At 45.0% G+C, this 24,256-nt stretch overlaps 1 protein-coding gene across 1 annotated transcript in view; it reads right to left on the bottom strand.

The window, feature by feature from the left end:
• itga11a (integrin, alpha 11a) overlaps window positions 1–21,007 on the bottom strand; it is a 152,655-nt gene extending 131,648 nt beyond the window's left edge. Inside the window, exon 1 of the mRNA XM_084337751.1 lies at window positions 20,880–21,007. Coding sequence (XP_084193877.1) covers window positions 20,880–20,928 — 49 coding nt within the window. The 5' untranslated portion in view covers window positions 20,929–21,007. The remainder of the gene's footprint in view (window positions 1–20,879) is intronic.
• Between the last annotated feature and the right edge of the window lie 3,249 nt (window positions 21,008–24,256).

Below are 24,256 nucleotides of genomic sequence, written 5' to 3'. Positions count from 1 at the left end.
ATTTTTTTATGTTGCATGATCATGTATACATTTATTATCTATTATATTTTTTATGTTTAAATATCAACATTATCTGGCCATCCTCAGTAAATACTATCAAACTCCTCTGACCTCACCTACTTAAAATCATTGCGTAGAGAGAGGGACAGAGAGAGGCAGCCCCCCCCCCCCCGCCTTTATTCACTGTTTTCTCTGCCTCTGAGCCGGGATAGCTTAGCTTAGTTACCGGTAGCAGCTAACGTTAGTTTTGGCGAGGATGCAAAGCATGTAAGATGCATTGGACGCGTTGCAGGGAAAAACAGGCAGGGACTTATTTCCTGGTCACAAAATGCGCACTCTGGTCTGCCAAACCTAAGAAACTACTACTGGGCAGCTCAATTACGCATACTTATGCATTGGATACAAAAGGACCTAGATTCCGGATGGATACAGATTGAGCAAAACTCAATTCCAAAGACTCCTCTCAGATCCATAATATTCATGGGGAAAGCATACTGGAAAAAAATTAAGATTGGTAACAAATGGATTACAAATACATTAAAGGTGTGGGAAAGTGTAAGGAAAAAGGGGGGAGGTCCACGATCAATATCTAGGGCCATGCCAATAGCAGACAATATGGGGGGATGGGGGTTTTAAAAAGTGGGCGGATTTGGGCCTGGTTACTATCAATCAATTAATGGAAGGAGACTGTTTGAAATCGTTTGCACAGCTACAGCAATGTTTTGATCTACCTTCGAAAGACATGTTTAGATACTTTCAAATAAGACACTATATGACTCACAGTGAGTGGGAAGCAATTAAGAGACCGCCAACAAACGTGGAGCGTTACTTTATTAACACAATAGAAAAAAACTTGATGGAAAGAAAGCAGATATCCAATATTTACAACATGTTACAACTAGATGATCCAGGAGATACCGCCTATATTAAAGAAAAATAGGAGTTGGAAGCTAATGTGATCATAGAAAATGAAGAATGGGAGGACAGCCATGCATTCAAGCAATCATAAAATCACAAATAGCTCAATGTGGAAGGAGTTTGACTGGAAGGTCAAGGTCAGGTACTTTAGGACTCCTCAAATTCTCTCCGGATTTGTTGGTGGGTCCTCACCACTATGTTGGAGAGGATGTGGAATGATCGAAGATCATACACATATTTTCTGGGACTGTCCAAAAGTGCAGACATTTTGGGTGAATATCAAAAATTAGATTAAAACCATTCTAGATCTTGACTTACCTCTGAATCCATCGTACTATATCTTGGGATGTATACCGAAAGGCACATATATGGAGACACGTTATACATATTGAGAGTGATACTGTTAATAGCAAGGAAAATGATAACTATGGCATGGTTACAAAATCAACCACCGACAATCAAGCAATGAACCAAGAGATTGAGACAGATGTATACAATGGAAGAAATGACTGCACAATTGCAACTGAAAAAAGATATATTTATGCAGAGATGGTCACTTGTAACCTTGTACCTGGATACACACTAACATGAGTCTGACCCCCCTCCCTCCCTCTTTTTTTAGTTTTTCTTTGTTAAATTATATATATTTTTTTGGTTAAATTTATTTTTCTATTTATTTTTTCGTTTCTTATCCTACTGTATGTCATTAAATTGTTTTATAATTTTTCCTCCCCTGGGTTGTTATGAGGCGTACTTGCAGGGCCGCCTCAGGGGGTGTGCGAGCAGTGCGGTCGCACGGGAAGAGGGGCCTCGAAAAAAAAAAATATATATATTATTATTATTTTTTTATTATTATTATTATAATTTTTTTTTTTTTTTTTGGATGTCCCCCTTCCTGCGAGGCCCTTTTTCATCACAGACCTAAAATCTAGTTTTGCTTACATGCTTATATATTTCACATTAGAGATTTGTAGAATAGTGTTCCGGTTTCTGCGGCTCTGCTGCTCTGCAGATAGACACGTTTGTAGAATAGTGTTCCAGGCTCTTCCCGGATCCACGAGGGAAGGGGCTACAGTCAGCCAGGTACAGGATCTATTCAGCGCTATCCAGAGGAGCGAGTGGATGTCTTTTGAAAAGCAGCATGGAGCAGAAGAAATAACACTGTGTGCCATAAGCTTGTTATCAATACCAAGTATGATGGTTATGCCAACTTTGCCAAGACGAAGAGGATGTTCGGCAGATGGACTGAAGATGAAAGTTGTTGCATCTTAGAACCTTCAGTCAGGCTATAGCTATGTCGGCTAGTAGCAATTAGCTAAAGGCAGGGACGCGTAACTAGCGTTAGCTAACGCTAGTTACCGTCCCTGCCTTTAGCTAATTGCTAAGTTATCGAGTGCTAACGTGTGGCAGATAAACTAGGACTCACAAGGGACTGGTACTTTTCATCACCATGGAAAATGCGTCGATGTCGTCTCCTTCCAACTTTGCCATTGATTCTGCGTTAGGGTGAGTTTTTCATGCAACCTATTCTATTCCCGCCGTTGAGCTCTCTCTCTCTCTCTCTCTCTCTCTCTCTCTCTCTCTCTCTCTCTCTCTCTCTCTCTCTCTCTCTCTCTCTCTCTCTCTCTCTCTCTCTCTAAAACACAGTGCTTCCCAATCCTCTCCTCGAAGCACCCCAGCCGTTCCATGTATTTGTTAAATTCCACCACCAGCACACCTGATTCAACTTAACACTTTCAGCGCCACGCCTGGTTTTCCGTTTTACCGCTTGAATGCCACCATCGGCGCCAATGTTAACGTTAATATCGCCTAATCTATGTTTTAAATTATGGCTATGTGTCTAATCTGCCCATCGCATTATCAAAGACTATTTTCCAGTCAGTGCTGTGAAGGCAGATTGTTTTTTTATCGCGTCGTTGCCGTTTTAGAGCAGTTAGAAAAGCCCCCGTTTTGATATAAAAAACAGCTCATTCTGGAGCATTCTATGAAAATCGTCTTTTAGTGGAATATTCCACAACGTTGATATTCGTCGGCCTTTTTATGAATCGTTTTCAAATAAACGCTAGATGATCAATATTATACGTGCACGCACGCACATTACGGCCGCGCACTGATAATCGCTCCGTTGATTTCCTCACGGACTTTTACAGTGAAACCGAAAGAAGACATTTCACAAAACAGCTTATAACTTCATCAAACTTACTCTGATTATCCTACCACTGATAACATAGAGTCCTTACCTGACATCAGATGGTATCCAACTGGTATATTCCAATTCCTGATCACCATTCGAAAAAATCGATACGTGTATGGATCCAACGCAATACAGTAGAACTCCATGATCCGCGGGGATCTGAGGCTCCAGAATGAACTCTAGTAACCCCGGCTGGATCAGTGAACTGGAAAATGTGGAGTACCGGATTTTTTTCCCCATTCATTTTCATTGAGTCCATTCCAAAATCACTTATGTCATCTGGGAGACGACAGGGGGCGCTTTTTTCCACAGTGATCGCCGGCGCCCCTCGGCTATACTCGGGTAGGCTCGGGTGATGCAATAATTTTTCAGATCGCAAAAAAATTATAATAATAATAATTCCGAGAAATCTCGTGAGTGGCATGCAACCACCTATAAAAAAACCAGAGAAATCTCGTGAGTGGCACTGAAAGTGTTAACAAGCCCTTTATTAGTTGAATCAGGTGTGCTGGTGGTGGAATTTAACAAATACATGGAACGGCTGGGGTGTCTCGAGGAGAGGTTTGGGAACCACTGCTCTAACACACACACATACATGCTCTCTCTCTAACACACACACAAACACACATGCTCTCTCTCTCTCTCTCTTTCTAACACACACAGACATGCTCTATATCTCTCTCTAACACACAAAATGACATGCTCTCTCTCTATCTTTCTCTCTCTTTCTAACACACACACACATATACATGCTCTCTCTCTAACACACACACACAAACAGACATGCTCTCTCTCTATCTCTCTCTTTCTAACACACACAGACATGCTCTATCTATCTCTCTCTCTTCAATTCAAATGGGCTTTATTTCACATTTTTGTATTTCTCCCAGTAGGTATGGGAGTTTTGAGTTATTGTCCATGTTTTCAAAGTCTCTTTGGGTGTTTGCAATTTGTGGGAAGTATATGTCTTGGTATAGTGGGCAGGTTGTTAAGAAGTGGAGCTCGGTTTCCACCTCATCTTGTGTGCAGTGGGTCTGTCTTCGCTTGGGAGCCAGGTCTGCCTATGGCGGCCTTTCTCGATGGCTAGGCTGTGCTCGCTGAGTCTGTACCTAGTCAAGGATCTTCTTAGTATTGGGTCAGTCACAGTGCTCAGGTATTCTGCCACTGTGTACTCTCTGTTTAGGGCCAAATAGCATTTCAATTTGCTCTGGTTTTGGGTTGTTTCTTTCCAATGTGTGTCTCTCTCTCTCTCTCTCTCTCTCTCTCTCTCTCTCTCTCTCTCTCTCTCTCTCTCTCTCTCTCTCTGGCCTTGCTCTGGTGGAGGGTCAGGGGCATTGCTGGGTCTGTGCAGCGATAACACTGTATATTGACTGTAGAACGGGAGCTCTCTCTCGCTCTCTTGCTCTCTCTCTTGCTATATGTTGACTGTATCATGCCCAGCCTCGGGCAGCACTATTATTTAAGAATATGTTGACTGTATAAAAAAAAAAAAAAAAAAAATTATATTAATTAATTTTTTTATTTTTATTTTTTACCTTCAAGGGGGGGGGGGGGGGGGGGGGGGGCCTCACGTTTAAATCTCGCACAGGGCCTCGCATTTCTCCCAGGCGGCCCTGCGTACTCGGATTATACTGCTTATTTTGATTATGCTGAATACTTTGAAAACAAATTGAATAAGATGGAAGAGCCTGAGTAACAAATGTCATTGCCTATGTGAAACAAGTATATACTGTATGATCAATGCAACGTGATGTTCATTATGACACAAAATAAAAGAAAGTTCAAAAAAACAAAATGTGCACTCTCGACTCGGAGCTATATATATATCTATATATAGATATATGGCCGGAGCTGCGCTTGGGAGGAAATGAGACTTGCCACATGATTTTCAAAATAAGAGTATCGATATGAACAGAATGTTGTTGGACTGCCGGAGCTATATATGTATGGCTGGAGCTGCGCTTGGGCGAAAATGAGACTTGCCACAGGATTTTCAAAATAAGAGTATCGATATGAACCGAATGCCTATCGCACGGGTGCTAGTGCAGTAAATTCATTCATCGCACAGACCGATTTTTCCATAGCACGTGCGACATATGTCGCACTGTACAGCCCTGCTATATTCTATATTATAGCTATGGAGACAATACTATACTCATTTGACAGTCACTATCTCTCGTCCAACATGTAAAAAAGAATAAATTTGTTCACATACGTTCGCGTGTTGCACAATGTGAAATCATTGTAGGATCAAGGTGGAATTGACGTCAGATAGTCCTTACCTTTGTTCGGGGTTATTCCAAAAATAATATTACAATTGTCTGATAGCGATTTCCAGTATTGATGTCCATCGGGTCCCTGACATGAAGTGGCACAAGATATGGCTCAAGTGTGCTGAACGCGGTTCAAAGTGCTCGGATGAAGCGATTCACTTGGCTTGGTCTACATTCTCCGCCTGGACGACATTAGATGTGACACACAGTCTGGAACAGGGTTTCAAATACTGCTACCTAGCAGGATCTGGCCGGTATTGCACTCTCGGGGTCTCAGTATGGCGTTCAACAGTAACATAGAGGTCTGTGAGACTGTATAGAATAAAAAAATCGAATAAAAGAAAAAACAATGAAAACGATCGAAAACCCGACTATACTCATAACTGTTGGCGAGATAACTCGACTATAGTCGTGGTTGGCCATGAATGAGTTAAGAGGTTCAAATAGATTAAATATATTAACATCAACCTCTTACCAGGCGCCCCCAAAATTGGCCATTTTAGTTTTCGTTTTTGAGGACTGCATACTCTTTTTGCAAACCAAAATACTATACTTTATACTTATACCACATGAGCCTGGTCTCTTTTGAAAGATGACATTCTGAAGTTTCTGATACAATAAGGAAAACTCACCTTTAGTGGTAATGAAGTAACCACAGAGTAACATAGGTCTGAACTTGAGTTGTAGAAAAACTTGTTACTCAAATTTGTCTGTAGTAGTTAGTAGTCCAGAAGTAGTATTTCCCCAGAAATTCGTATGGCTTAAAGAACTCCCGAGATCCATAGCCTGAAGGCTTATGTAGTACATGTCCAAATTTCATAAAGATCCGTTCAGAAATTAGTGATTAGGAGTGATTTTGGTCAACTGTGTACAAAAGAAAAGCTCTGACTTCAATTCATTCAGCGGTTTTTCTCTTCCTGTTTTCGCTTGTAACTTTTCACCTAGATCCCTGATTCGTACATCCGCAGGTTGGGTATCATTGGAAAGCCACACTCATTGGCTACAACCCTGTCCAATCCTCTTCGACATCGCCAAATGATTGACGGAACTAGAGCCCCAAGAGTTGGGAGTAGTATTTGCGCAATACCGTGTACTTTGTGCAAGCCTCAAATATCAGCATGTAACTCGAGAACCGCTGAACGGATTTTGTCACCTGAAAGGGCTATCGACAGGCAACAAATGGGGCTTTAATTCCATATATATATATATATATATATTGTATTACAAAATATGCACACCCGGGCCGAGCCACTAGTGGTCGCCAAAGTGCCGGTGGGCAAATCGTCCTCAAGAGGGCCCACATGTCGACGGCCCTGAATTTTCTACCCTAGTATTTATTGGAAATGCAATTGTTGTGGCTTCAAAGCATCAAATGTATTTAATATTGACATATAATTAATTATGAATATATATTTATACCTTCTCATACTGTACTTGTCATCTGTATTTGTGCTCTCTCTCTCTCTCTCTTTATTTAAATTTTATTTTTTAAGTTGTATGAACTGTCTGAAGTTGACCCCCCCCCCTTTAACTGGGGGACATTGAACAATCAGAAACTGAAACAAATATTTACAACAGTATTAGATAACATATACATTAACCTTTTTGCCTGTTTTATAAATGGTTTTGTACGTCTTTTTACACAGCTTGTAGATGATTCCGAGCCAAATAACCACTTTTAGTGCTATTTACCAGTAACATTTGTATTTATCATACCATGACAACTCATGACAACTTTTGAACAGATAAATGACAGATAAGGCTATCTATAAATCATATTCCTGGAATTGGCGTATTTGAAGGCTGTCTTCAGTGCAGTAACGTAGGAGATGTGGGGAGCACACTGTGCCAGTTTGTTATGTACATATAAACTAAGAAAAAATATATTGCACTTTTTCTGAATTGCATGTTTATATATGCAAATGAGGCACTTCCTCATTAACACTTTGAGTGCCAGCGACGTGTTATGTCGTCAGTTCATGCCCCCCGTTGAGTGCCGACGACGCGAATTGTCGTTTGATTTTTTTATTAGCGTTCTGAATTCATATTTCATCAACCGAGTCTCCCGTTGGTACAGCAGCCCCTCTAGGAGCTCCGATGGGAAAATACCGCCCCCTATAGTCTATCCCTGTGTAACTGCAGGCCATTCGATTACACTGGTGGATCTGTGGGGGGGGGGGCCTACTGGCTCCACTATGCTGGCGAGGGATCTGATGAAGAGGGAAGTGATCGCAAGATGGAAAGCAGCCTGGAATATATATTTACAGCAGCCAATAATATTAATACGATAATCGATTTCTCAGCTCGCTTCTATAGCGTGCATAAGTACACATATACTATCGATAATCTAGCATTTATTTGAAAACGATTCATAAATAGGCCGACAAATGACAACGTGTCTAGTGTATTCGAGAATATTCCAATAAATGCCGTTTATGACGGAATCTTTCTATTTTCCGGAAATTTTCGAGAAAACAATATTTTTTCGAAATGCTATAAAAAGGATATGAAACGATTAAAAAACAATCCGTTTCGACAATGTTGACTGCAAACAAGTCATTGATAAGCGACGGGCAGATTAGACACATAGCCATAATTTAAAACATAGATTATGCGTTTTTTACTTGAAGTTTTAACGATAGGTTATGAATATAACCGTAGTTCTATGAATACTAGTGGCGCTCAGCGTCATCTGCACTAACCTCACTTCGTGCATATGCACTGAATAAAAACTCACAATGTACCTTTACATACCAACATTCGTCTGGCCACACCCCTATCCGCTACCTTCATAAGCAGGTATGTGGCCCCACACTCGCCTCCTTCCCAATCTTTCACCACAAGGCAAGATCAAAGGCCGCAGTGGCATCCAGACGCTGAGCGTCACTAGTATTCATAGAACTATGGTTATATTCATACCCTATTGTTCTATATCATACTAGCTTCCGCTCAGCGTCATCTGCACAACGGGAGCTGAGCGGGATCTTGAAGCTCGACAAATGTACCCCACTGAGGCCCCCCACAACCATCAGAACCGGGGAGGACCGAGCCCCCCGACCCTCCCTAATGGAGGATACCCTCCCTATTGGAGGACTCAACGCACAGGGTGAGCAGACCGTGGCTTGACCCCACGACTACGCACACGCACAACCCGCATGCCACCAGGGAACGAACGGAAGGAACAACCCTCGTTCCGCCCCTAAAATCATGGGGTCAAGAGCAAACTCAACCCTGTGGCAAGGCCGTAGCAGCGGAGCGCGAAGAAAGACCCAGACCCACTGGATCCCCCGGAAAAAGGGGGCCCGGAGAGGTCAACGACGCCACAGCATCAAGACCTCACCAGGCGGTCACTAGTGACACCGCCCCCCACATCGCCAGCGTATTCGGACAGGGCCCATCCAAGAACGGGCCCTTCCCCCCACTAGCACGCTGCCTGGCACACTGACCCTGGCACACACAGGCAGTCAGCATGGCTGTAACTCGAAGCACTCAAGAGGCTACACTACAGCGGGAGCAGGAAGCGCACCGGGGAGACGACCTCCAGAAGGGGTCGATCCCTCAATCCAGGCAGCAGGCATTTGACCCGAGCCTGGAGCACTGCGGACGAGACAGGCGCCAAAGGGGTCAACTGAAAACAGCACCCCGGCGGAAGGGGCGTATGCGGGCATTGTTGCGCACCATGACAAAGCCTCCACCAAAAAATCCCGACCCAGAGGGGCCGAGGCAGAGAAGGCTGACACGATTGGCAGACGTCATGAACGTGCAGGGGCACACTCAACCGGGTAACCCGGGAGTTGACTCCGCTCCAACACACCAGGGAATCAACCACCCTCTTGGTACCACATGCGGTGGTTGTTCCTATAACCCATCAAGAAAAAACTCCAAAACACACCTGCGGGTATACACTGGCTATACCGCAGTACAAGTGTTTCAGTTTTCAAAACGGGGTTATCCCAGGCCTACGGGTCGACGAAACACAACTTCGGACCGGGCCCGGCGGACCGGGAAGCACACAGGGAAGCCAGAGGAGGTCCATAAGACCACCCCAACAGCCCCCTCTTCGCCATGCGTAAGAGAGGGGCGAAAAGAATGGAGAACCAGCCCCTTCATGATAGCGCAGGGTACAACATGTACCCAACAAAGGGTCTCCATAACGCCCAACCCTGTGACACCCGGGCCGACCCGGCATTTTTCCCCCTGAAAAAAGCATAAGTCCCTCAGGGTACCAGAACAGCAGATCTGCGTCCCCGGCGGACAATGGGTTAACTGACCTGGACCAGCGTGACCAGAACCAGTCCCGTGCCCTAATCATGCCGACATCCCCACTCCAAGAGAGGGGGTAGGTACGCGTGTCGATCTAAAACATGAAAAGAGGGCGCCACCCAGACGGTCCCATTCGTACCGCGCTCAGTGGCCCACCCCAAGGGCGTGAGACCCCTCTACCTATGTTTTGATCTATTCCGTTAACATCCCCCAGATATGAACGAGAATTCGTCGAGACCTAGCAACAGGCGCTCGGAAGAGAAAACCTCCATCCCAGTTGCCCTATAAAAACGCCGTTTTAATAACGAGCAACCAAGGCGTACCAGCCTCATGCATGATTCTTATCAGAAACACCCCGAGCCAGCACTATGTACGCATCGAGACCCAAACACATCAATGGATAGTCTAACAAGACACCAGACATTGTTCCTCCAAGTCGCCTGGGAGAACGACAAGGAGCCGTCGTGCTTCACGTTCTTTCCTCTTTTTATTAAAAAAGAAAGAAACACAGACTGACATGAATCCCACGTGACGCGGCTGAGGGTAAATTTTTTTTCATTTTTACATCCCGCCACCCTCACCACAGGGAGGAGATGGGAATCCTCAGAGAGACTTCCCACGTGAGCCATGAATTGAAAAGTCACGGTAACATTGAGCCATGTGACCAACAGACTCAAGTTACACGTATATCGAGCGTAGTAGAACACCAAGTTCCTGCGCTCTGCCCCGACAACTTGACAATGACAGAACCACACATGGGTCTGAGAAAACTCACGGAAGCCGTCGTCCAATAGAAACGTGCCCAGTGACGTATTCTATGACGGGGGGAAACCCATGACTCAACTGCCCGTGATAGGTGTGTAACAGAGGCAACTCGCCCCTGCCACGAATTCGACCATGCCTTGAGTGGGAGTCGAACCCCAGGCGTCCGCACTGCGGGCGACATCACAAACCGCTGCGCCAAGAAAGGAATTCCGTTCTAAGCGCTCAGTTTGGATGCCTCTGGGGAGTGAGTTTTACACCCGTTACACTCACCCCCCCTAAACTCACACCACCCAAGGCATCCGGGTCTACGGCACCAGTGTAACAGAGGCAACTCGCCCCTGCCACGAATTCGACCATGCCTTGAGTGGGAGTCGAACCCCAGGCGTCCGCACTGCGGGCGACATCACAAACCGCTGCGCCAAGAAAGGAATTCCCTTCTAAGCGCTCAGTTTGGATGCCTCTGGGGAGTGAGTTTTACACCCGTTACAGGTGCGGAGTCAGGGAAACCCTCCCCCCCCCCGTGCCAAGCTACCTAACAGCTTGGCCGGACCGAATGAAAAAGAGGGTCAAAAAAAAAACGACCAATCAGAAGAGGGAAGGAGGGGTTTATCCGGTACCCCCTCGCAAGCCCAACCCTCGAATACGACAACAACAAATAGCCATATGATACCTTAAATAGCCAGTATGCTAATGAACATCGCAAAGCTAACTCAATGCACGCTAGCCACAGACAAGTCTGTGAACAGGGTTTATAACAAGGCCAAAGTTTTATATGTGTGAACCCGACACCCCATGTTTATGTTGCAAGACACAGAAGATTTGATAGAGAGAGAGAGCGGCCTGAAAAACCGCGGTACCTTTACACACACGAGCATTACTGCAGACCAACACAACAGTGATGCAGCTCAATATCACTGTTTAAGCAACAGAGCACACAACTAACCTCTACCTTTATGTGAAGACCTAATCTTCAGGTCGAGGCAGAAAAAAACCTTTTTCAACCGAGTGTAAGCTGCAGGCCTTGCTTAAGCTCTATAACATGAAAATGTAGCGACCAACAAGACTATAAGTCTAGCCCTCCTATCAAACCCACACTAGCGAAAGGTTCACACATCGTATCCCCATCATATGTAGTGAATAAACACACAGTTTGTAACAAAAACAGTCCCTCCCAGGAGGGACCTTTTATTTAACAAAAATCATATGGTGGGCCGGGAAGGGAACATGGGGGACCAACAGAGGGAAAAAATCCCTAGCGACGCCTGCCACGAGCCGCTTGGGATTTGCCACCCCGGGGAGCCCCGGAGGGACGGTAAAGGACTGGAGGCTGGTCACGACGATCCCTACCGTCACCTCCGAGCGGGGATGGGCCGGCTGCAGTGGCCGAGGCGCCCTCTCTCCTCCTGGCCTTCTTCGCTGAAGGGCCAGCAGTGGCGGTGGTAGCAGTGGCGGTGGTAGCAGCGGCGGCTTCGGCGGCGGAACCTCGACGACGAGCCTTCCGTCTGACTCCACCGGCGACATCGGGCGGGGGAAATGAGGCTGGAGCACGGAACGCTCCTCCTGCATTTCCCTGCAGGTTGAGGTCATCAGCTGCAACGCCGACCCGAAGAGCCCAGCATCGGAGAGGGGTGCCGTCAGAAGTGGAGTCCTCTTCCTCTCCGGCACACGCGCCTGCTCCAGCCAAAGGTGGCGCTGGGCTACAGTGGCCAGGGCGCGTACTTTCCCAGCGGCGACGGCCTGCAGCTGGATCAGATGCAGGATGGCTCCTGCCGCATGGGCGAGCTGATCACGTTGCACTTCGGTCAGCTCCGCACCGCCCGTCATTATCCCGGACATGAATCTCGCCAGCTGCGCGATGTTAGACGTGGCAGCCAGAGATTGAGTCGCGGAGATGACTGACTGGTCACTCCAGTAAGCCAACCGCCTCGCCGATTTCCAGTGGGGAACCGGCTTCCGTAAAGGCTCCCACACCACCTCAGGACAAAGGAGAGCTGCCATCGGCCTATCAAGCCGAGGCACCCCCTCCTTCATACCTTCTACCAAACCCACCACCCTCGTGACTCGCACGTAGGCGGGGGTGAGGCCCGTGATGTGGGAGACCACCTGTCCCTGACGGACGTAGGCCTCCATCGAGGGGAAAAATGGGCAGACAATGCCCATCTCTCTCACAGGACGACGTTGCCATAGATGACCTATGAGATCATCAGGGACAGGAACAGGCAGTGGCTGCGGCAGCGGCATGCCGTTTGCAACTGCGGCCACCACCATGAGCTCGGGGAACAAAGCATGCAGTTCCCCCTGCATACTTTCCCCCACCGAGCTTGCGTCCCTCACATGCGGCAGACTACTGGTTGCAGAGCCACATCCCGTTGCTGAGTCGGAGGTTCTAACCCAACATCAGCGTACGAGGGACCCCAAGGAGACCTATCACCCCCCGCCAGTGTAACCTGGACGGGAGGCGGACATGTTTCCACCGGGGCGTCAAACAAGAACCCGTCTGCCTCTACCATGTAGTCCTCAGTTTCCATTGGCCACGGAGAAGCAGACGCATCCTCATCCGGCTCTAGCAACTCCCCAAAACCAGGCCGTTCGCGTCTACAAGCCACCATCTTACGACGGGAGCGAGCAGACGCAAAAAGTTTGCGTCTCAAATCCTCCACCACCAGAGGAGCCGGCCGCCCAACAGCAGACGACTCTCCGGCGGCAAAGGAACCAGAGCAGGAACCAGGCCATCTCACAGGAGACGGCGCTGGTGCACCAGCTCCTTGGAGAGGCAAACTACCTACCGGACGCCTACCGGGCGCGGATGCCGTCCACGACAGTGGCGTCAATCCCGCTCCAAGACGTACGGCAGAGGAGGAAATGAAGAACCGCTGGTGAAGGGTAACGTTGCTAGCGCGACCCTCCGAGGTAAACATTATGACTTAGCTTTTTTCTTTGTAAAAGTATGAGAGAAAGAAAAAAGCAAGAAAAAATGTAAACACGTAACTCAACTTTCTACAGCTTAATACCCTTGTCAAGTTATTGGTATACAGGCACATTCTTGTGGTGAAAGTGAAGAAGGAGGGGAGTGTGGGGCCACACACCTGCTTATGAAGGTAGTGGATAGGGGTGTGGCCAGACGAATGTTGGTATGTAAAGGTACATTGTGAGTTTTTATTCAGTGCATATGCACGAAGTGAGGTTAGTGCAGATGACGCTGAGCAGAAGCTAGTATGATATAGAACTTGATCCATTGAAGTGGATGATGGCACTCAAGGACATTAATCAATGTTAATGGCCGGCACTGAAAGTGTTAAATATGCCCACATTTGCATATATTGCCAAGACACGAATCACCAACATGGATAATGCCAGATTCAAAAACTTGGTTTCATTTTGTTGATACATTAAAAATGAAACTTTTTTCAGAGGGGATTGTGGCTATGTCCTCTTATCAGCCCATACATCAGGAAATACTGTCTACTGTCATAAAAAAATCGATTTTTGCCTAGTTTTGGTATAAAATGTACTATAAACCCAGCTATGAATGGTATATCAACAAACCCTTCTGTAATTAGAAGCAGGATATGGATGGAAAAAATTTGGAACGTTTGGTGTGTGTAGGTACTAGGGAAATGGAGTTCTCTGTCTTTGTGTGTAAGTAAAAATGCATAAATCTTTTTTTGAGAAAACGCCCTCAAAGTTCTGTATTATAATTGTGATCTATGGACACAATCAGACAAAAATGAAGTAAAATAAACAACTGTTTATTCTCTGTTTTCTATATTTTATTGCCACTAGTTTGAAATAAGACATGTTAAAACCTCTTAACATGCAACGGCCCACATGTGGGCCCTCTTGAGGACGAATTTCCCACCGGCATTTTGGCGACCTCTAGCGGCTAGGGTGTGTCCATATTTTTTAAAACAATATATATATCGAATTAAAGCTCTATTTGTTGCCTGTCGATAGCAGGTGACAAAATCCGTTCAGTGGTTCTCGAGTTATATTCCGATATGTGAGGCGTGCGCCGAAGTACACGGTATTGCGCAAATACCACTCTCGACTCCTGGGGCTCTAGCTCTGTCAATCATTTGGCGATCTCAAACATTATTAGACAGGGTTGTAGCCAATGAGTGTGGCTTTCCAATGATACCCCACCTGGGGAAGTACAAATCAGGGATCTAGGTGAAAAGTCACAAGCCAAAACAGGAAGAGAAAAAACACCTATGAAGTCTATGAGGAAAAGGAAACCAGGAACGCTACACAGTTTACCAAAATCGCTCCTAATCACTCATCTACCTGGAAGAGGTCAAGGTCCTGGCGGGATGGTGCCAGGAAAACAGCCTCTCCCTGAACGTCAGCAAAACAAAGGAGATGATTGTGGACGTCAGGAGGTCGGGGTCAAGGACTACAGCCCCCTCAGCATCGACGGGGCACCGGTTGAGAGAGTCAACAGCTTTAAGTACCTCGGAGCCTACATATCCGAGGACTTGACATGGACCACACACATTGACAGTGTTGTGAAGAAGGCACGACAACGCCTCTACTTCCTCAGGCGCCTAAGGAAGTTCCAAGTCAGTCAGAAGATCCTTAAGAACTTCTACTCATGTACAATAGAGAGCATCCTGACTGGCAACATCACCTCCTGGTTTGGGAATAGCACTGCACAAGACCGAAGCAGACTACAAAGAGTGACACGTTCAGCCGAACGCACAATTGGAGGGGGGCTCCCCACCCTCCAGAACATTTACAACAAGCGGTGCAGGGGCAAGGCTAAGAGAATCATTAAAGACTCCAGTCACCCGAACAACTGCCTCTTTGAACTGCTGCGGTCAGGCAAGCGATATCGGAGTCTCAAGGCGAGCACAGAAAGACTCAGAAGAAGCTTCTATCCCCAGGCCATCAGGCTGCTCAACGAACAATGAACACTACACAACAACAACCATCAAACGCACATAGCACACACATCCACACGCACACACTCACTTTAAACAAACACACTGTAGCACCCACTCCCCACACTTTATAGCACACACTCACTTTAAACAAACACACTGTAGCACCCACTCCCCACACTTTATATTTATTGATGAAGGATTGCACTACAACTCGTACACCTTACTGTAAATTGTACCTAAATTGTACCTCATCCCATTTCTGCTTTGCACTATATAGTATTGTACATTAGTACACTGCATAGTATTGTATATTATATGGTAACTCAGTTACGTCTATTCTGCATCGAACATTGTACATATGTCTATACTGAACACTGGGACCTCATTTTCTACTTCTAATTTACATGCTATACTATGTTATTTGATACTATCTTGTCTAGCACAGTCTCTGGAGCGTAACAGTAAGAAGCATTTTGTATGAAAGTATTCTGTACTTCTGTATGACAACTATTTTTTTTTTTTTTTATTGATCTTTTTCCCCCTCCATTTTCCTCCGATTTTTCTCCCATCCCAATGTTAGTCGTATGCCAATTCCCAGTCCCTTCCTGGTCGCTGCGCACTTACCCCCCACAGTCAGATCATCTGGGAGAGTGGAGGCTACCACGTGCTTCCTCCGACACACGTCCAGCCAATCACCGCTTCTTTTCACCTGGCAGCGCGGATTCTCATCGAGAGGGCGTAGCGTGTGGGAGGATCACACTATCCCCCTCAAGTCCTATCCGCGCTTAGCAGGCGCCCCGACCGAACTGTAGGAGTCGCTGTTTACAATGACCCGGACCCACCCCGCCAGCTTCTCCCACCCTCTAATGCAGCCAATTGTATTAGTGCAGACGGCCAGCCAAGCTGGTGACAACCCCGGAGCTGTGAGCTGGATTCGAACAGGCGAATCCAGCTCACAGCTCCGGGGTTGGTGACGAACGCAATCTCCGCTCGGCCACCTAACCGCCTGTTGTATGACAACTATTAAAGAAACTTGAGAAACTTGAAACTTGATCTCTGAATGGATTTTTATGAAAAAATCTACAAAAGACTTCGGGCTATGGACACAGGGTGTCTTTTCAGCCATACCAATTTTTGGAGAAATACTACTTCTGGACTACTAACTACTACAGAAAAACATGAGTAACAAGTTTTTCTACAACTCAAGTTCAGACCTATGTTACTCTATTCCATTAGCACTAAAAGTGAATTTTCTTTATCGTATCAGAAACTTCAGAATGTCTTCTTTCAAGAGAGACCAGGCGCATGCATGTGCTATAAGTATAAAGTATAGTATTTTGGTTTGCAAAAGAAGTATGCAGTCCTCAAAAACGTGTCCACTTTTGGGGGCGATTGTTAAGAGGTTTTAAGGAAGCAAAATATAACAAAATCTCAATATCAGCAAAAAGGCGATTTCGGGGGTACTGTTTTGACACTCGCATACGTGTTTCAACAATGAGGGATTGAGTCAGTTAGGGACATATATTGTAGACCAGCCCTCTGGGTGCATCAAATAGTAGTTTGATGGTATTTTATGTCTCCATGATGATAGAGATGAAAAGAATTATGGGAAAACACTTACCATGAGACTTTTTGTGAGACTGTGGTCACTGCGTCAAATGAGACCAGTTAAACCCCAGAACACTGGTAGACTCTGAATGCTCAAACCTCAAATACATTTTGGGGAGACTGAATAACATGACCAGGAGTATACAGGTATCTCACCAACTTGAATGGCACGGCCATAGACTGTTTGTTATGCTCGATGAAAACCTCCATTCATGACGGCCGTCTCTACTTTGTATAACATAACATCTAAATATTGACACATGCTCCACATTGTTCATTTCCTGTTGCATGAATGGTTCACATGTTCAGCTGGTCTTTGATCGTAGCCCTGAGACATTCTCCTGAAAGGACTGTTTGTGTAAAACCATAAATGGGGGCCCTGAAATAGATCAGTTGACACACATGCACACTTGGAAAATAAGTAAACAAGTAAGTTATATTTGACCTGACTGAAAACCCCTAGAAGGTAACCCTGAAAGAATGGTGGAGAATAGCTCTCATATTTTCAGACAGAAGGAGGTCTTTAATATCCCTCATCTCTTGAAGGATGCAGTTTTTCTTCTGATCGGCCATCTAGAACACGCGACTGATTCCACTAACCAGCACTTTGATGGCTTTTAGGTTCGTTATAAAAACTGCACCAGATACCATTTTAGAACGGCTTTGCTGTAGTCTGACCAAGAAAAAGAGAGACAGCTAAAAGAATGAGGGACGGGGGAAAGAGTCATAGCAAAAGCATGAGAATGGAGAGGATCCAGTTTCCATTTCAAACCCCTAACGTGGCAGAGCAATTTAATATTCCCAGTAATATCAGCAGCTTCTAAAGCCGGGATGGAGTCTTGCAGGGTTTCCTGTGTACCGGCTTATGTGCCCAGATAAATAAACCTCAGTCCGGTGGCTGCCGGTGCTCCGCGACCCACATTAGTTCATCGCTGCCTTTGGCTCAACACCAGGCTGCAGGAGCTTCACCGCAGACCCACTGACATGGAGAAGCGCGACGGGTGCACTTTATAAACCAGAGAAGAACCAGAGGCTAGAAGGGGTTCTCAAAAAGGACATAATGGAGCTCACTGTCAATCTTCTGGCTTATACAGTATAGCCACTGGGCTTAAGTATTTAGTGCTATGGCACCATACCTCATGGTGTCTCCCCATATCTCCTTTCTTTTATCTTTGCTATTATGTCTGGTGTGGTTGCCCGTGTATGCGTGAATGCTAATGAGCATAACTGTTACCCACCGGCTATAAGGATTATGGGCCCAGCAGATCGAGTTCTTTAACTAACTCCACATGAGCGCAGTGGTGTCTCGTCAACTGAGAACTCAATTTCCATAAGGGTACACCTCCAAAATGAATGGCAATCCACACAGCTTGTCTTTTTATACCACAGAGGTTTACACCACACAGAAATGACACGAGTTAGCATCCATCATTCCCCTCTGGGATGCTCCATTAATTTCTGTCTCCCTAAAATGCTCTTCTCAGTACAACTGAAAGATATTTCATAATGGACAATGTGCTGTTGGCATGCACCAGTACCCTAGGCCATGGTGGGGAGAATGGAGAATCAGACACCAGATGTTCCCTACATACACACCAGCCAAATGGACACAGCTACACAAGCTGTTGACCTTGGTGGCCAATGGAAAAGCCCTCTTAAGGTTCCTAACACATCATCCATGACAGGGTTTGAAGCTGGGCCATACTGGGTGTTTGTCAAACAGAGATGAATAATCACAGATACATAGTGTGTGAAGACATATATGGATGGGGGTAGCAGCTGTCAAATTCCTATATAATGCAATAATTAGATATTAAGTGAGGAAATAATATGGCATTAGATGATGTTTTGCATCTGGTGGATAAGAGAGGGTGAGAAACTTCTTGATTTTCATTCCCATCTGTTTACTTATTTACATAAACTATTTCATCACTCTTTATTGTGGCTCTTGACCCTCATGGCTACTTCACCAGTGACCCAGCATGAAGAGCCCATGAAAGTCTACTAGTAGCATAATAAGTCTAATTTGGTTCTCTTAACCAAAACCTTTGAAATACTGTGAGGCCTCATTAGTCAAGGGGCCCCATGTAGACCAATGCACATGATGACAAGCAGTTGTTGATTTGACTCTAGTATCCCTGGTAAATTAAGCTTGCAATGATCTGTCATGGATTAGGAGGTGTACAACGTGTCAGGGTTTTAATTGGTTGATCCACAAGTTCAAATGGAATATCACAGGGTGCTAAACCTCAGGCCCAAGTTTGACTTGTAGTTGTTTGACAAGTGGTCAGACGTTGACACATACTGGCAGGTCTTTCATTTCGGTCTGAATGGGAGGACCCTTCTGAAAGTTTCAGCCACAGAACAGCATCATCAAGCACAGACTCCCAGTACTTCATAAGCAGAGCACTCTTTCTTGAAACGCAGTCGCCTCCTTGTGTTTACGCCAGTGGTTTTGTCATTTTGCCAGTAGTTCTGTCACATCTGAAGAAGAGCATGCATGCTAAGAGATGTCACATATGGTGGTAATCTTCTGATAAATGTTCATGGGATCACAGCTAGTCTAGTCTGGTGTGAAGCCGCTCAGTTCTCTGTCCAGCACCAACATGTATTTGTTTGTATGTGCTTCTGGACAGGTTTTTTTCTGACAGTATTTTCCCTCTCCCCCTTGCTCCCGTCTTCTTTCCCATTAACCTCTGCCTCTACCACCATGTTTCCAAAACTATTTCCAAAATCAAAGCAAATATTTACAGTAGAGATTTCCTCCAACGTCTTAAGATGAATTAATTTGTTTGCTTGAACATTTCTCAGAGTACAGAAAAACCTCATCCTGTACAATATTGACCGCAATGTGATGGCAATGGAAAAGATAATGCTTCCATATATCAAGAAAGAAATATATTTGCAACAATAGTGATGACAGCATGCCTGTTACTATGGCCTAAGATTGACCAAAATACAATGTCGAAATATATATATAGGGTATAAGTATATATTGCAGCCACAAAAACACCTGCCATGGAGATCTCTATTGTGGTTGGCATGGCATCAAATTCATATATTTTCTTATAATTAAGACTGACAGCAGGTTGTCAGGTCATAGCCTTGTCTATGTGTGTGTTTGGTCCCATTAATACGTGTTTGGTCCCTTTCATCTTTTCTTTTTCCTCTCTCTCACGCTCCCCCCACCTCTCGCTCTCTCTCTCTCTCCTCTCTCTCTCTCTCTCTCTCTCTCTCTCTCTCTCTCTCTCTCTCTCTCTCTCTCTCTCTCTCTCTCTCTCTCTCTCTCTCTCTCTCTCTCTCTCTCTCTCTCTCTCTCTCTTTTCCAGTTGCTAGAAACTCTGACCACTTTGATTGTGAAAAGATAGCATCACCTCTCATTTCAAAGAGCACAGCCTGCTTCCAATGAAAGACAGAGCACCTCTGTCACTCTGTGGACCATAGGAAGCCAACACACATCCTTCAATAAAGCCAACTCAGCATCCCTGCCTCACCCTGCTGTATGAGGGAAAGATGTGAGGCTGAGATGTGAGATTCGAGAGGATGAGATATGAGTGGAGTCATAGACTGCATGACGAGAGGCAGTCAGTCATTCACACTATTGCACAGAAATGAAAATAACCGTATGTTTCCACATGTAGGTTTCCATATCATTTCAAGAATGATAAAATAGGAGTGAAAAAAGTTACTTATTCTAGCTGTTTCAAAGAGCAGTGATCTAGACATTTATTTTAGACGTTTATAAGGCAAATCTTCAACATTTCCAGTTGGCACTGGGATGGATAAAAGCAATAACTAGCAATTATTGTGTAATCATTGTACTGCAAAACTATGTGGAGATGGAAAGGACAGAGGCATGCATCTACAAACAGATGTATAAAGGTAAACTCTCTCTCTTTCTTTCACACACGCACGTACGCATGCACACACACACACACACACACACACACACACACTCCATGCTCTATCACTCACCGGGCAGCTGGCTGCAGATCCAGAGCAGGAGGAAGCCGTAGTACTCCATACGCGAGTTGGTGTGTTGTGTGGGTGTGAGTGCGTGTGGATGTGTGTGTAGAGGAGCGCGCGGGAGTGTGTGTGTGCGCTGGTTGGGCTGAGGCAGAGAGACCCAGCAGCGTGCGCTGTTAAAGATCCAACTCTGATTGACTCCCTGGCTTGTCATAAGGCTCACTATATCTGGGGGAAGTAGGAGGGGACTGTGGCTAAAGGAGCAGGAGGTCCACTCTGACACGGCAGACAAAAACCTTCCCTTTCTCACTCCCTCTCACTCTCTGGTCCACTCACCACGAGACGTACGCAGTGGTAATACTCTTTGTGAGGACCAACAGGTCTCCACACAAGTCAGAGTGGACATTTATCCACACTGATTCATGACGGGGGGAGGGTGATACTGATAAAAGTCTTGTAATCGAGTAGATTTTTAAGTAATACACGTTTTTTGAGTACTTTTACACAAATTCACAAATCACAAAAGTAAAACAAAAATGTTTAAAGTTTCTGCCTACTATTGTTTTTACTGTCACTAGTACCACTCAAGTAAAATGTCAGTGCTACTTGAGAATGTATTTCAGTACTACTTCCATCTCTTTTTTATTGTGAAAAAAGTTAATTAAAGAGGTCATATTCTGCTTTTTGTGTTTTCCCCCTATCTTTAGTGTGTTATACTGTAGCTGGAGGTAACTGGAGTTATAAAATCAAAAGTCCATGCCAAAAGGAGTTATTAAACTCCTTCTGAACTGTTTGAAATGCCTCATTACTCATCTCCTTTCTTGCTAGAATGCCTTGTTTTTGGTCCAGCCTTTCTTAAGTCACTATAAACACAATAGTTTACTTGTGGCATAATTTGTATATTGATGCTTATTATTGTTCATTCTTGCAATAATCCCCACCCCCATATGCTCTGGTCTGACTCCTGACATACGTAGCTCCATTTTTCAAGATGGTGGCTCGCTCATAAACTCTTTTCTTTCTCTCATTCCACTTAAGAGTCTACTAAAATATGTTTATGAAAACAATTTAGGTGAGAACTATGCAACACCTAATTTTACAGTTTGATCTGAATTTCGTGAACCAGGAAGTGCTGCAGCACAAGAGAGCTTGAGCTCATTTGCATTTGAAGAGGCAGGAGTAAAAAAGTTGGTCATGTGACGGGGTTGCACACCGTGCAACCGGGTCTGTGAGCAGAAGCACGTGCACGCACATGCACGGATGTGCGCACGTGCACACAGGAATGTGCTGCACTCGACTGATGCGCCAACTCGCCAAGTACCCACCTGGCTACTTTGCATAACAATAGCTCAGGTCATCAGGTGTGTTCAAATACGTCCTCAGATACATTCACACAAAACTTGTGAATGAAATGTGTTACATTCCATTCCTAGAGGCAATTAGGCATTGTCTTTATTCTGTGAGCACGCGAGGGAACATTTATGCGCATGCTTGATTTTTGACCATGAAAAATATTACCAAATGTTTGTAAATAGCACAGTTTAGTATAATATCGCAGTTTAGCATGGCAGGATGAAGTGGCATAGCATTGCAGTGTAGGATAGTATGAGTATAGTAATATAGTATATAGCAGCGTAACATAGAATAATAATATATTGAAATATTGTATAATACTGTATACCAATATGGTATAGTATAAATAGTATGATTTAGTTATATTATAATAAAATAAAAATTATATAGTATATAGAAGTATAATATAGAATAATACATTATATAAATGTATAGTGTGTGTGTGTGTGTGTGTGTGTGTGTGTGTGTGTGTGTGTGTGTGTGTGTGTGTGTGTGTGTGTGTGTGTGTGTGTGTGTGTGTGTGTGTGTGTGTGTGTGTGTGTGTGTGTGTGTGTGTGTGTGTATAAATGAATGAACCTAAATATCGCTGCTGGCGGGACAAAACCTCATAACTCCATTTTTAAATATTTTTTTTTTTTATATAAATCAACTCCATAGATCATCCTCCATATGTGTATGTGGGTTTTACAAAGTTTAAACAATGGGAAAGCATTAAACTGATCATCTGTCTAAACCTCCTAACTCTATTCACCCTCAAATCTGTGTTCGTTTTTTTCATCAAAAGTTGGGTTTTTGGAGTTATGAGGTTTTGTCCCGCCAGCAGCGATATGTAGTTTGACTGATAGATACACAAAATGGGTTTATTTATGTTGATTTAATTTAGTTTAGTATACTGTTTGGTTTTACGCAATAAGTCTAGCGGTGTGCTGTATGTGTGTAGGGGCAGGTATAAGAATTTTTCTTCTTCCTGTTCCTTTCGGCCATGGGATTTGGTGGATTATATTAATATACCGAAACTGCTCTTCTAAAGGTCGCCAACGACATACGCTGGTTCCCTCTCCATCTTCATCCTCCTAGACCTCAGCGCTGCTTTTGACACCATCAGTCACCCCATCCTCATCACTCGTCTCCAGTCCTCCATTGGCATCTCCGGAATCCCCCTCACCTTGTTCCAATCATACCTCTCACACAGGCACCAATTTATCTCCATCAACAATTGCAAATCCCCCACTGCCCCCATCACTCATGGTGTCCCCCAAGGCTCAGTACTTGGTCCCCTGCTCTTCATCCTCTACATCCTTCCACTTGGTCTAATTCTCCACCAACATGGCCTCCATTTTCATTGTTATGCAGACGACACTCAGCTCTACCTCTCCACCAAGACTATCACTCCAGCCACTCTCTCCACCCTCACCACCTGCCTCACAGACATCAAAACATGGATGCAAAATAACTTTCTCAAACTAAACTGCAATAAATCAGAAATCATCATTATCGGTCCAAAATCCCTCACCAGCCACACCCAGGATTTCTCCCTAAATATTGATGGTTCCATTGTCACCCCCTCCACTCACATCCGTAACCTTGGCATCATCCTGGACTCCACCCTTTCTTTCCTCCCCCATGTGAACCACATAACCAAAACGGCCTTCTACCACCTCCGGAACATTGCTCGTCTCCGCCCCTCCCTATCACTCTCCGCTGCTGAAACACTGGTTCATGCATTCATATCATCAATACTGGACTACTGTAACAGCATCCTCTACGGCTCACCAAACACTATCCTCAATAAACTCCAATATGTCCAAAACTCTGCTGCCCGCATGCTCACCTCCACCCGTCGCTCTGATCACATCACCCCTGTCCTCCACGACCTCCACTGGCTTCCAATGAAATACAGGATACAATTTAAAATACTACTCATTTAAAGCCCTCAACAACCTTGCCCCTCCATACCTGTCCGACCTCCTCCACCGTCACACGCCCACCCGTCGCCTTATTGTAGGTCTGCAGATGCCAACCTCCTAACACCT

Source organism: Notolepis coatsorum (assembly GCF_963971535.1).
Source record: "Notolepis coatsorum genome assembly, chromosome: 20".
NCBI classification, from domain to species: domain Eukaryota; kingdom Metazoa; phylum Chordata; class Actinopteri; order Aulopiformes; family Paralepididae; genus Notolepis; species Notolepis coatsorum.
This window is presented reverse-complemented; position numbering and strand designations above follow the sequence as displayed.